Source organism: Pseudochaenichthys georgianus, chromosome 16 (genome assembly GCF_902827115.2).
Source record: "Pseudochaenichthys georgianus chromosome 16, fPseGeo1.2, whole genome shotgun sequence".
Taxonomy (NCBI): domain Eukaryota; kingdom Metazoa; phylum Chordata; class Actinopteri; order Perciformes; family Channichthyidae; genus Pseudochaenichthys; species Pseudochaenichthys georgianus.
In genome coordinates this window covers 7,489,555-7,504,957 of record NC_047518.2, presented here as the reverse complement: position 1 = coordinate 7,504,957, position 15,403 = coordinate 7,489,555, and the positions used below count along the sequence as shown (strand labels likewise).

Sequence of the window (15,403 nt, the reverse complement as noted above, 5' to 3'; positions counted from 1 at the left end):
AAAAATATGAGCATTTTATGAGCATATAAACATATGCATAATGCTAAGCTATACTTTGCGGCCACACGCCGTTGCCAAGCAACGCTTATTGTTTAGGTCCTTTGATAAGCAGGCAGTCAAATAATTGACTAGAACTAGCTAGATCTGACAGATTTGGACATAAACGCGAGAGAAGTCTAACGGGACGCGAGAGAGAGATCAGATCAGCTGCTGCTGAAGGAGAACACCAGCTCTGCATGATCACAGCCGAGCAAAATACACTGAGAGTTAGACCTAACACACTTAGCTATTTCATCTACTCTGGAACTAGCTAAACTAGTTATACATATATGTATTCTTTACTGTCGGGTCACTTATTACAGGTTCAGCGGGCTGCACGAGACTGACGGGCTGTCAGGAGAGGGAGAGGAAAAGAGAGCACCCCGTTTATTTTTCCCATTTTATTATCCAGAATTACTGTTACCTTTGAATAAAGTAGTTCATCTACTATTAGTAGTTGTTTAAATGCATTAATTACGTTTTTTTTTCATTAACATAAAATAAATCTCACGTACGCCCTGCAGTACTCCAACGTACCCCTAGGGGTCCGCGTACCCCCATTTGGGAACCACTGGTATTGAACACACTACTGGAAAGGGAACACCTGAACAAGTAGAATAGGGCCCCTTTAACAACAAGTGATGAGAATCATTTGATTCACTTGAGTCCATCTCAGCCAATGAGATGCTTTCTCTCTGTTTAGTGTCTAATGGGTTGTTCAGGTAATGGAGGTCTGTGCAGCAGGTGTTTGTGTTTTATGCGGTTCTCCTGATGGAACATGTGAATTGAATCAGGTGCCTTCCAGAGAATCCCTCACATACGGGAGTTTCCTTCACTGTTTTTAGGAAGAGGATGGATGTATTAGAATGAGCCAAAGGATTGGGGATAAGAGCACATATTAAGTGAGAGAAGCTGGCTCCTCGGGTCAGAGGAAGCAGAGATGGCTAGATCCGCCTGAAAGACTCAACTCTCAGGCTGAGAAGGTTGGGGAAACATGCATATCTGTGAAATCCAAAAGAGGTGGATTGGAGAGATCGCACAGCTTAGAGGGAAGGTTTATAAGCCTTGTGGGACTTATGAATTGAAAAAGGAAAAGGTTGGGGTTCGGTGTCTGTAGGGGGGGGGTGTGCTGGCAGAAGGTGGAGTCTTTATCTATGAAATGAGGCCAATTCCAGCTAATCTGAAGGTGTGTTTAAGATGCCTTTATTGGGTCGTGTGGAACGATTTCACAGTAAGAAAGATTAGTAAGACTCTGCAGCGCTCCATTATCTGTGTCTCTCTCATCTCACTGCGTTGGTGTCGGTACATTTACACAAAGTGGTGAGTGAAAGGGGGGCCGTCCATGTTTAACAGGCCGGAGTGATGCCATGTGCGGTGACCTTGGTTGTCTCCCGCGTCTCCTCAAAGTCCTCGCCACGTCTTTCATCATGTTCTTTTGATGTGCACAGCAGAGTGGAGGATCTGGTGTGACTTCAACCACATGCAAAGTGTATGCAGGGCTGAAAGGCAGTCTTGAAGCAGTGTTGTATTAAGAGCTTATCTTTTGATACACGGACACGTCTTGTCCTGCGACCTTCATTATGCAACATTTTAGAGTGAAAGGAAACAAACAAAACAAGCAATCCAATACACACATAGGGTGTAGTATATGAGAAGGTTGTACAATTTAGACCAATCTGATCAGTGATCTGGCGAGTCCAAGGCTGTGTTTAATCACTGTTATGTGTGACACCACATTTAATCCACAAACAATTCAGTAAGTCTGTAAATCATTTGCCCCCTGGCAGCCTGGAAAATCAATCATTTAAAATAAAATGGTTATAATGAATGAAAATAAGACTAAGTAATATTAACTATTCCATTTCCATATGAATGAAAAATGTTGCAAGGAGTTAACATGTGCCGTCATTAAAGGTCCCATGTCATGGCCATTTCTACTGATCATAATTCCATCGTTGAGGTCTAGAATAGATTTATATTGTTCAATGTTCCAAACTCACATTGGTTTCTCAGACAGCATCTCTGTATCTCTGTGTGTGTATTCACTCTCTGTCCTACGCGGCTTGTTGGAGCTCCTGCCCCCCCCTCCCTGTGAGCCCACTGTGCTCTGATTGGTCCACCCCCCTTACAGCGGAACATCAGTGATCATGTGTTACAATGGCGTTTGTTAGCAACCAGAAAATGACACCAGTAATGACAAACAGATGAGAATGCTGCGTGGGGTCTGGGTGCCGTGTGGGCGGGACGTTGTGGGGCTCGCTGCTGTGAGGAGCGGACAGTGTGAGCTGGCTTGCTGGTGTTGTTTCCTGGTTGCTGCGTGGGGCGAGAGCACACACACAGACCCACAGCCAGGCTGCGGGGGTGTGTGTGTGTGTGTGTGGAGCTCCGCGGATTGGTCCATTTGGTCGGCGTTACGTCACTATGACCGTTACGTCACTATGACCGTTACGTCACTATGACCGTTGCGTCACTATGACCGTTGCGTCACTATGACCGTTACGTCACTATGACCGTTGCGTCACTATGACCGTTGCGTCACTATGACCGTTACGTCACTATGACCGTTACGTCACTATGACCGTTACGTCACTATGACCGTTACGTCACTATGACCGTTGCGTCACTATGACCGTTGCGTCACTATGACCGTTACGTCACTATGACCGTTACGTCACTATGACCGTTGCGTCACTATGACCGTTACGTCACTATGACCGTTGCGTCACTATGACCGTTGCGTCACTATTACCGTTGCGTCACTATGACCGTTGCGTCACTATTACCGTTGCGTCACTATGACCGTTGCGTCACTATGACCGTTGCGTCACTATGACCGTTGCGTCACTATGACCGTTACGTCACTATGACCGTTGCGTCACTATGACCGTTGCGTCACTATGACCGGTACATCACTATGACCGTTGCGTCACTATGACCGTTACGTCACTATGACCGTTACGTCACTATGACCGTTACGTCACTATGACCCGGAAGAAGAAAATGGAAAAAGAAAAATCCCTAACGAGGCGTTCTGGGGCAGCAGACGGGTCTTCTCTGTGTGAGAGTTTCACTCCCTACAGGGTGTACTTTGAGGGTTTGTGACTCTGCAGACCGTTTACATGCAGAAACAGCTACATAACACACAAGGGGACGGGTTCTAACCCTAAAGCATGACATGGGACCTTTAAAACATCTGGGAATGGCTTTACTGGGGGAATTTTAAAAGTGTAAGAGCAATTTCCATTTTCCTTTCTGACAGTGGATTTTTAGGTCGAGACAGTTGTCTTACTGCTTCCAACAAGCTCTACTCACCAAGTGGCCAGTTAAGGTATTGGATTTACGGGGGTTTCAGTTTTTGTTTGAATGGGGATTAAACATAAAACTCTAATCTGTAGACCTTTGAGTCCTTTCCTCTGGATATCCTTATTGTGGAGGTTTGAAGGAAGAAAACACGATTAAATGAAGAAAAATATTGATTTAGTTGTTGTTATTTCTGTAAGGGGATTAACAACAAACTGAACAGCTGTGTCAGTCATCGCTTGTCTCCCATTTTGACGCAATTCCCCGCGCAGGAAGGTAACCCACTCTACAACAGTCTGATTGGCCCACTTGTCTTTCTAATCCAGGAAACAATGAGCATTACATCCGAGCCCCCAGGAAGTGTGCAAGGCATTGAAGCAAATGCTCGTAGTGGCCAAACGGTTGTACTTAAACTTCCATGTCAGTCCGTGACGTAATGGGGCCCAAAAATGACTTTTTCTCTTGACTTTTATTGAGAAAAAAGATGCCTGTAAAAAACACTACAATAGACATTATTTAAAATCATTAGCACGGGATACGTGTGGCGCAGTGGGTAGAGCGTTGGTGTTCAGATCAAGGGAGCACAGGTTCAAACCCCACTGCAGTCAGCATGTCATTGTGTCCCTGAGACACTTCACCCCAAATCGCTCCTGTGGGGATTGTCCACAGTATTGAGTATTTAAGTCGCTTTGGATAAAAGCGTCTAACAAGTGACTTGTAATGTAATTCCCTCCTAAAGGCTGCATAATGAGATACACTATATAAACAAAGTGTATTGGGACACCTACACATTACACCCACACAAGCTTTTATGACATCCCATTCCAAATTCTTAGGCATTGATATGAAGTTGGTCCCCCCTTTGCAGCTACAACTGCTTCCACTCTTCTGGCAAGGCTTTCTACAAGATTGTGGAGCATGTCTGTCCATCATTCATCCAGAAGAGCATATGTGAGGTCAGACACTGATGTTGGACGAGAGGCAGGCTCTCCGTTCTAGTTCATCCCAAAGGTGTTCAGTGGGGTTGAGGTCAGGGCTCTGTGGGGGCCAGTCCAGTGTTTCCACACCAAACTCATCCAACCATGGACCTTGCTTTGTGCACTGGGGCTCAGTCCTGCTGGAACAGAAATGGGCCTTCCCCAAACTGTTTCCACAAAGCTTGAAGCATAGAATTGTCCAAAATGACTTGGTAAGATGAAGCATTAAGAATCTGCTTCACTGGAACTAAGGGTCCGAGGCCAACCCCAGAAACACAACCCATAGCGTTATCCCTCTTCCACCCAACTTTACAGTCGGCATAATGCATTCAGGCAGGTAACGTTCTCCTGGCCAAACCCAGACTGGTCCATCAGACTGCCAGATAGAGGCAGGACATGTTTCTCAACGCTCTCCGTAGCCTACTGTATGACTGCGGCGGGGCGGGAAATGTAGCGTTGTACCTACACTTCCTACAGCGTAACCTGGGACCAGGGCCGGCCCGTCACACTGGCGTTATAGATGTTCGCCTAGGGCGCCAGATCTGTGGAGGCGCTAAATGTTTTGACCGTTGGTGCTCATCCTAATTTTCGGCCTTGATGTAACAACATTCATAATTAAGTAAATGTAACACCCTTTTCATCCCAGTTACACGTTTCATTCGCCCTGTACGATGGGCGCTGCAAGTGATGAAAATGGGGGATGTTGGCTTATCTGGCGCCGCGGCTCACAGCCAAAGTGCGAGTGAGCGAGGGAGAAAGGGAGGGTGCACCGGTACCGGCGCTGTTGTTATTAGCATCTGGTGCTAGCTGCTCTAACGGAAGAAGAAGATGTTTCTACAATGATGTGGAGGAGAGTCCTCTCCAGTCAGACTGAGGCTGATAACTTCAGCTCAGTGAGGTAAAGGACTCTGAGGGTTTAGATAGTTCACTTTAGTCTAAGTTATCTCAGTGGGTCTCAAACGGTTTGATCACAATGTATGTAAACACATATTTCCAAGTTACTCCTTTATAATTATTGGGATAAAACAGGTTTGAAATCGTTCCTTTAAAAGTTGGACTGTTGCACTGTTGTAGCTTCAGTGGTTCTCAGGTTACAGTTACATAGCAGTGAATATAACAGACTGATTAATGTGAATATTACTGTAAACTAACCTGTGTAAAAGTTTCTCGAATAAATGTATTTTTTTTGGTGGAAGAAGCATGTATATTTGTTTTACCCTGCCCCTCAAAGAATCGGAATTGAGAACCGTTAAGAACCGGAATCGGAATCAGAATCGTGGAAATCCAAACGATACCCAACCCTAGTGCTCGATGATGTAAGGTTTGATGCAGTTGCTCGGCCAGGATCCCATGCCATGAAGCTCCCGGCGCACAGTTTCAGTGCTGATATTAATGCCAGAGCTGGTTTGGTCGGCAGAGCTTTGGCCACTTTTACGCACAATGCGCCTCGGCCCTCCCCCCGCCCCCCGCTGTATAACTGTACGTGTTCTTCCACTGAGTTGCTGTGGTTCCTAAACGTTTCCACTTTGCAATAATACCACTTACAGTTAATCGTGGAATATCTAGGAAAGAAGACATTTCACAACCTGACTTGTTGCAACGGTGGCATCCTAATTACAGTATAACCACTAATAATAATAAACCACTTCCAGGAAAAAAGGTAAACAAATATCTAAACAATACAAAAAACCCCACCAGTCAACAAATAATAAATGTTCCCGTATTAAAGACATGTTATTCCTCTAACTCCTTGCATTGTCCCACAACATCCACTGAACAGAAGGAAAGAGCAGTTATCATTATAATGAAATGGTTTTGTTCTTAATTTGTTAGTTGTATTCTTAGGAGGACTGAACATAAGGACCCCCCCCCCAAACACACAAACATGACAATGCCATTACCATTTTGCCTTGACAAGCCGTTAGTTGTTCACACATCGCAATCTAGTAAATGTCTTTCACTAAAGCCCACACTCCACCCACCTCCCACCCACCGCTTCCTCCCACATCCTCCTCTCTTCATGGCTACACCGGTTACCATGGAAACAGAAAGGGTTTGGAGGGATGGTGCCATGTGGATGCCAGTGTGCGGGTGGGTGTCGTCCTGGGACCCCCCCCCCTGCTCTGTCCGGACAGGAAATATCATTGAATGACCTCCAACGAGGCGCCGCCTCTCTGTCAGAAGGAGAGGAGTGTGTGGCATGTTTTTGGTGAAGTCACATGCAGCGAATTTGAAAGAGCTGCTGATGGGATTCTGCCAATTTTGCCCTCCTAATATTGGGTTTAAATAAAAGAGCAACCACGAGTAGCAACTCAAAAACAGTTATTGCAAGTCATTAGTGAAATGTCAGACTGCACTGAGCCGTGACCCTGACTGATTATCCAGTGAGAAACACACTCGGGAACATGAATAATTAGTCGTTAGGTGTTTAAAGTTGCACATCGGTATAGTGACCCCTCCACAGAGAAAGAATGCATCACTCATTAATGAGTATTCCACACATCTTTTTTCTAAAGTAAAGTTGTGGTAGCTCTAATTGGGAACCATTTGACTGCAACCATCAGCTTTCCCTCCATTTAGTCACAAGGGAAAACATGATTATTGACTCGAAGAACCTCTCAGCGTGACCACTTCACACTGCTCGGGGCTAATCTTCATTGTTGACGGGTTCAACTACAATTCGATTTTCAAGGTTTGATAAAAAAAATGTAATGAAATAAACTGCTGCTCAGAATAAACAATTATTTTCACGAGGACACGGTTTTACTTTCTGCATCATTCTGCCTGCATCGGGGTACATTTGACCAAAGCAGAGGCATGGATGTGCAGAAGACTCGCATGTTAAAAACATTTCATCTGACCGAAAGTCAGAATTCAGAGATTAGAGTTAGAATTCCAAGAAGAAAGTCAGAATTCTACAGTAAAGGTGCGTTCACACAGTTTCGGGCACCATAAAGAGAAAAATCAAGTATCCTGAAATGAAAGTCAGAATCCTGATTATATTCCCAAAATATCTCCAAATACATACATGACCATATGGGGCTTAATAGTTCAAAGTAATCCAGAAACTGCATGTTTTAAAAATAGCCACCCTGATTTCATGAAAACCTTCCTTTTCTTAATCTTTATTTATTCAGGATTGTTTTCTTTACAGGTTTATGAACCCATTCTCTGATTGAATTGCCACCTCTGAGAAACATTAACATCTTCTATGAAAACTAAGAATCAGTGGATTTAGATGATTTATTTCAGTCCCGCTGTGATTGACTGATAACAGGCTAAATAACCCAATGGAGCCAAACAATAGCCCCTTTTCTCTGCACCTCCTTGTGTATATTTGTGAGGCAATTAAGAAATCACTTTGGCCTGTGCTCCATTTGCCAGAGCCTCCATTTAGATTAACCAGCAGCTCCAATTAGGAGCAGGCGCTTCCTTTTCTGTGAGCACGCCCGCCTCTAATGGCTGCATAGATTAATTTAAATGCAAACTAGAGAGGATTTAATGAACTGCTTTTACAGAAAGGGTTTAATAGGAATGTTCACACCCACGGACAGGTTGGCAAACAGTTCACACTCAATTAAGTATGCATTATAATGCTTTTTCCTGAGAAGAGAATACAATTGCAAAGGAATTATCAGTTCTCAAAGACGCTGTGTATTGATATTTGATACCATGTTGATACTGTTGTATTGAGCTAGTCTTAAGGCCCGGACATACCAAGCCGATTTTGGCCGTCGGTGGGCGTCAGGCCGACTATGAGCGTCGACACGCCCTACTCAGATTGGTGTGTCCCGCACCGTCGTGTCTTTTCAGCCGTGCCGACACCTTTTCGGCCGAAAACCCACCGATTCAACCGGGAAGTCGGCCAAAGGCACAGACGGACCCCCGACTGTTGTGTCGCCTCGCGTCTCTGCGTCTTGACCATGTGTCGCACTGGGACACACCGCAAAGACTTCAGCCGACGGCCAAGAAGCACGTACGAACTGCGCATGCGTGAGTGGCAATAACTCTCCTTACCAGCAGGCGGCGGTAGTGTGTATTTGTCATTCAAAAGAGGCAACAACCGGAAGACAGACTGCGTGATAACCGAGAGAAGAAGAACAGACTGCGTGATATAAACAAACAACAAATAGCGTGTGCGTTCCATTTTCCCTCTACAGCGAGAAGCTCACGGGGCTTTCCCGAACCTGAGTCGAGCGCTGGAGTTAAAGGAAATCTCAGATTTGCCTTCTTAATAGTTTGATTGGGTCCCTCACTTCCGTTTCGCTTCTCATGCACTGATGCGCTAGCTGAACAGCCAATCAGAGTGATTTCTTTTGCCGACTGCCTTCGGCCGAAAAGGTGTCGGCACGGCTGAAAATACACAACGGTGCGGGACACACCAATCTGAGTAGGGCGTGTCGACGCTCATCGTCGGCCTGACACCCACCGACGGCCAACATCGGCTTGGTGTGTCCGGGCCTTAAGAGAAAAAGAAAAGCATTTAAAGTATTCTGATTGTTGATCGCATCACACGGAACACCCCAGCATCCAAACGGATACTGTGACTGTACTGGATCATAGATGGATATTGACATACATGTGGTAAACACTGTGGAACTAATGTAACCCAGCGCACAAGATGTGAGTAATGTGAGTCACACACCTGTTATTGTGCCGTTGTGATTTAGGTGCTTCTATCTGCATTGTAACGAGCCCAGCTATGGGCTATTGGGCATCGATGAGCCATGAGCGGACAACATCGTGCAGGGACTCTGGGTGTGTTGCCCTGGGTTTTATGGGCTGTGTCATTCAGCTAAGTGAGCAGGAAATTGTGGAGATCATAATCTCATCAATAATCTCATAACAATAATTATTTCAATATGTTTTATATAAAATAATTCTAGGACTACAAACATAAACATCTGGCAACATCACACACACAGCTGTGACTAGTTATGTTCTGTTTTGGACAACCTTGTGTTCAGGAATATTATTGGACTTCCATAGCAGAGTCAGGCAGCTGTTTTTGTTTAGAGGGTTTTCCCTCCTTTGTGTCCAAAGCAAATATAACCTCCGTCCACGACATCACCAACATAGAAGCAGGTTGCTTTAAAAACTCTGTTACAATTACTATTTACTTGTAACCTAATCTGAGTATCAAAGTATAAAAGTAATGTAACCTGATTACTTTCCATTAATTTTGGATTACAAGGGAAAATAAATATGAAATAAGATGTTTTTTACTTCAGTGTATAATGTAAGACAATAGAACAATGATACCTTATAGAAGAAGAAAACAATATGTATGTGTCTGCTCAGTGATTTTATCTATCTATTTATATTAGCTGTACAGTTGACCACATATGGTGTTCTTAGCTTCCATACCTCCTGTGTTTTACGAGCGACTTATCAAGTCTTGGAAAACGGCATAAAACACGATTAAACATGATAGTATATAAAACCATGCTCGTATCTACAACCTATAGAAATGCAAAACGGCCTCAGTTTAGACGTAATTCTGTCCTCCTGCTTACCGCATCATTTATGAGAAAACATTTCATAACATTAACAACATATTCGAGGTGGTTTTAAATAACATATCCGTATTTATTTATTTCTCCAAGTGATGTTGTTGTGTGCACTGAGGAGTCTCAAGCAGGCGTTTGTTAAATCATTTCAAGATTGGCTTTAATCAACGTTTGAAAATGAATTCTTCATATGTGATAAATGAGAGGTAACATTTTGTTTATGGTATTATTTCCACATATTTCTCTCCATTCTTCCTTCTGCCAACGCTGTCGCAGTTTCTCGTCTCTCCCGTTGTTGTGCTTAGTGCGTACGCATGGGTTAGAGTTTGCGTGGAGGACCGCACGTTTTCCCGTCAAGTTAGTATTTTATAAATCGCAAACAGTGCGTAGAAACTGGCCCACGCCATCTTTTGAGCGTATAACCCTTTACATAAAATGTCAGTAAGCATTGAGTTACAGAAACTAAGCAGGTCAACATTAGCTTACGATAACACATTGGGATTCACTGCCTTTATAATGACAAAAGAACTGCTTGTATCTTTCCTGATTCCACTTTTTTGTATTTCTCATGTTAAGTTAGTTTGGTGTTGTTTTTAGAAAAAAGCACATTTCTAATATGTTTTGGTTATTGTGCATGTTATGGTCATTTATTTAATGTGTGTCCTTTTATAGTGAATTGTATAAATGTGCTGCAGAATCCAGTTCCAATGTCTCCATGTGTGTTTTCCAGATGTTGGTGACGACTCCAGAGAAATGGGATGTAGTGACCAGGAAGAGTGTTGGAGACGTGGCTCTCTCCCAGATCGTGCGTCTCCTCATCCTGGATGAAGTCCACCTCCTACATGAGGACCGAGGACCGGTTCTGGAGAGCCTGGTGGCCCGCACCATCAGACAGGTCTGTCCTACTTCTGCTGTGCTATCTCTTGAAGTCTGTCTGAGCTTTTGGATGATGGTCAGCTTGGACTTCAAACTAGTTCTGAGATTCAAGTCAGAGAAAGTCAGAATTATTTTGTCTAAGAATTCTCAGATGACCTTCTCTCTTCTCAAACCTTTTCACTCTGTGGTCTCAGTGCATATGTCAACTTTTCCATTTCTTATATCTCATGAATCACGTCCGTCCACTCACCCTCCGTCGGAGCCTCCTGGCTCATCCACTTCCTTGTGATAGACCTTTTGGTTGCCACCCTTTAAATGTAAAAAATGTACTTATTGTCATTATCCCTTATATCGTAGTTTATTTCCCCCAGGTACATCACTTCAGTTTCCAGTGGTACTTTTACTTGAAGTATTTGTACCTTAAACTTGTGGAGTGTATGCTATGTTATTTTGACGTATCGAATAGGGATCAGTTACATTGAATTGTTCAGTTAAACATGTGTCTATGTGTACAGATGAAACTAATGAGGTGCTTGGTAGCTGCCCAACGAAAACAAGTTGATTCAAATAATCTGATGAAGTACACTGAGGCCTGTGTGCTGAATTGTACATAGTTTGGACAGGGCATTGTTGGAAGTTCTTTGTTATTGGTATACTCCGGTTTCTGCACTGATGCCAACATCAGTGGGTATCATTAACACTAGCAGCCTTACGAGCTGTGATGCGCCTCCACAGAGGGACAGGGTGAGAGATGAAAGGGTTGTGGGGAGAGATGTGACTGTGAGGAGAAGGGAATAGGTGCATGCTGGGGTTCTGTAAACAATATGAACTCCGTTACTGTTGTTCGGAGCACGGGTGGCCAACACTGCCAAAGCAGCACCTGATGCACACAGGAGGCATTATCCTGCTTTCATCCTCAGTGCCTGACTGCTTGCATTTCATTAAGTCATTAATCATTGAAATCTAAATAAAAATAAATAAATTACCTTTTTTAAGATTACTATGATTTACACTTTTAAAGAAAACATATCAAATGGCAAAAAACATACATTTGTGAACTGATAAACCCATTTAAAAAAAATGTGTCAGTCTCCATGATGATTGAGTAAACTGAGCCAGTATTGCTTTGATGATTTTAAATGGTGGCAATATGCCCAAATATAAAAAAGATTTAAAAGCAGACTAAGGTTCTAGCCAATAAATGAGAGCGGTGCTACGTCCCTCCAAAATGACGGTCCGCCCACTTTCCAGTGAAACGAAGAATCACCTCCAAGCGTCTAAAAGCTGCTGCAATGTATTGCACGTTCAATACCTAAATAAATCCACCATGATATTTTCTTACTTTCACTTCAAAAGGACAGTAAAAGTAGCGATATGTGTCTTCAGGCCTCAGGTCAACAGAGAGGACCATCAACGTAATGTATGGGACCATCAGTCAATACTGCACGTGTGTGCGAAACATCACAGCTACATTATGATGCTAATGAGGTTAACGTCAATCATCAAAATAAACAGTTGTAATGTTCAAAGTCAAGGTAATGAATATAGGGGACGGGTGGCGCAGTGGTCTGTGCATCCGATCATCAGATCAAGGGGGAGTGCTGGGGAACTCCAGTTCGAAACCCGCTCCCGCCGCCACTGCGTCAGGCCGGTGTGTCCTTGGGCAAGACACTTCACCCGGATTTGCTCCTGTGGGTATTGTCCACAGTACATGTATAATACCAATGTATACTTGTAAAAGCGCCTCGATGACCTCGAGGCGTGAAGATGGACGGTGTGGCGCAGTGTTCCTGTGGGTATTGTCCACAGTGTCTGACCATTGCATGTATGATGTGCAATGTGTGTATATGTAAAGCGCTTTGAGTCATTGATAATGCGCTATAATAAATGTAAGGTATTATTATTATAGAAGCTAAAATATAAAACACTGACAAGCCAAGGGAATCCCAGTTTAGAGTTAGCCACTCGTCAACCATTAGATTAAAAAGGGAAATCGATCCCCTATTGTTTTGTACTTCCAACATATGGTTGCCGATCATCGATCTCCAGTGATATTAGCCGCGTTCACACTGCGGTACTTTTCCCACAAAGGTTCATGCGAACTCTTTAGTTCGCATGAACTAAGTACAGATTGCGTTCACACCAGAAAAAGTCCCTGGGGGTGGATTAGGAAAATGAAGCCGCTGACGTCGCCGCTTTGGGTTTACTGGCAGGCCACAAACCACTTCACGGCGTATACTGCCGCCCAAAGTCCCCGGCCGGAAGTCCCCGGAGTTGGGGACTGGCTTCAGTAGAAGCTGCTGGGAGTCCCAGCAGCTTCTACTGAAGCCTTCCGAGTAAATCGCCAGAACGCCGACACCTCCTCATCTCCACCGCTCCCATGTTTTATTTTGTGTTGCCATAAGTTAGTCTCTCTGCGTTTCTGCGCTGGGCTAATGCTAATGCTAATAATGCTAATGCGAGGATAATAAAATGGCGGCTTCACAAAACTTTTTGGGAGTTTTACGGGGCGTGGTTTGCAATCCGCCCAGCCAATCAGGAATATAGCTCTTTTCTCAAAAAAGAGCCGTTCGAAAGTCCCTGCTCTCTAGCAGGGACTTTCGAGGGGGTAAAAAGGTTCGCATTAACTACTTTTAGTACCGGCTCTTTTTGGTGTGAACGCGATCATGAACTAAGTTCGCATGAACCTTTGTGGGAAAAGTACCGCAGTGTGAACGCGGTACTATTGAGTGATTGTTTGCCTGACTGACCTTTCTATTTGGGCTCCATGTAGATAATAATTGCACAGTATTCTTAATGTTCTGATCGGATTGCAGCAGACATCAGAATTTGAATTTACTGCCAGTCAAATGACAGCAGATATTTTCACCCAAAAAGAGGCGTGACCATGAGGAAAAGTACCTGGATGAGTTGCTCATCTATTAGCAAGTGTCACCATGGCAACATTATTCTTCCTGTTTACATCTAGCAGAGCTCCCATGTATAGAAACTATTGTTACAGCACTTAAAATGTGATTTTCTCCCAACTGGAAATAGGAAAATGAAAAATAATCAGAATTTCAGACTTCCTTGGCGTAGAGCAGGGGTACTCAACTAAAATCCAACGAGGTCCAGTTAGAGAAAATGTCCCCATACAAAGGTCCGGAGCTTCAAAATGTCTAAGTTGCTTTATGAATTAGTGTGATATATATTGAAGTAGCTGCAGCTTTATCAACGTCTGCATGTAATCAACAACTGACTGCCAATCAAATAAAGAAAGTACAATTCAAAAACAACAATATGTATTGTCAATTAACATTGAACTCTACAGATATACAGTAAATACTGTGGATATGTGTAATGTTCCTCTCGGGCTGCATTTACAAATAAAATAGAGAAAATAAATAAAATAGCTTTTAAAAATGTGTGCATCTTAAAAGTGCTTAATTTTAGATAAATAAAATAAAGTGTAGCAGCAGCAGCAGCTTGAGTTTCCCTTTTTCTTTGTTAACCGTATCACATCATGACTTAACAGTTTCAGCCGATTATAGAACAACATCAGTCTTTACACATCATAACAATTGAACAGTTTTAAAGTTTCTCTTTCTTTCCCTCTTATATTGCATTCCCTCACTCACTTTGTTTTATTCAGTGCGAGAATTGAGCTTGAGCTTGTCCTGCCAGGAGGTTAGATCTGGGCTGAAATGGTGTCTATCGTTTTTCCAACCCAGTTTAGATTTAACCACGCCCACTTCCGCATTACGCAAGGATCGACGTAGCTCTACGCGATACGGCACACCCGCGAATTCTGAATCTGACAAGCGAAATACCGTCCTTTTAAACGCCGCATAATATGACTGACGACCACACTTATGCAGTGCTGAGGTAATGTTGATTCATCATTTAATATTAATTCTTGATGGATATAAGAGGGATACATTAGCAAACATCTGTATATAGCCTATATATAATGTTTCGTCTTTTATTTGTCCTGAAAATGACATTTGAGGATACACACAGGCTATTTATAGATGATAAAACACCAGTAATACAATATCAGGACTCTTCGATATGGCTTTGATTACACGATCGTTTACTTTAAACAACTATTCAATATCCTGCTTTACCGCGACCGCTATAACTGCCGAAGATGAAGTCTATGACGCTATCGCGTAGAGCTACGTCGATCCTTGCGTAATGCGGAAGTGGGCGTGGTTAAATCTAAACTGGGTTGTTAAAACGATAGACGCGTCAGGGCCATTCTCATACACACATGCAGGTGCTCATTGGTTAGCCTGCCCTGGAACGATATTTAGTTTTCATTTTGATCCTGGTGGTCTGATCATATTGGGCTCAGAGACTGCTTATTTTTTGTGACCTCAGTTCTGACTTGAGAGGGAATGTTTTGTTTAGTTTAGTTTAGTTTAGTTTATTGATAGTGTCGTGGACAGTCCCCATCGATTAACTGTCACAAAAACAGTAAATGGAGCAGCTTTAGCCGACATGGCTAATTTCCAGCTGTTGTCCCCGGCCAGATGGTAATAGACACCCTTACAATTACAATATATCAACAGCATTGGTTATAAGAACATATATAAAATAAAAAGGAGGAAAGACAAGTAGATACCGGTGTGAGGATAAAAGAGAACAATAAACAACACACGTTACTACATACAGTATGTCACATATAGCACATCACAGGAACGAGGGGCAACATCCATG

General features: G+C 43.3%; 1 protein-coding gene across 1 annotated transcript in view; it reads left to right on the top strand.

Annotated features, from left to right (window-relative positions):
* The window catches only part of ascc3 (activating signal cointegrator 1 complex subunit 3), a 204,200-nt gene that overhangs the window by 70,316 nt on the left and 118,481 nt on the right, over positions 1 to 15,403 (top strand). Inside the window, exon 11 of the mRNA XM_034101747.2 lies at positions 10,557 to 10,721. Within this exon, the coding sequence (XP_033957638.1) occupies positions 10,557 to 10,721 (165 nt within the window). The remainder of the gene's footprint in view (positions 1 to 10,556; positions 10,722 to 15,403) is intronic.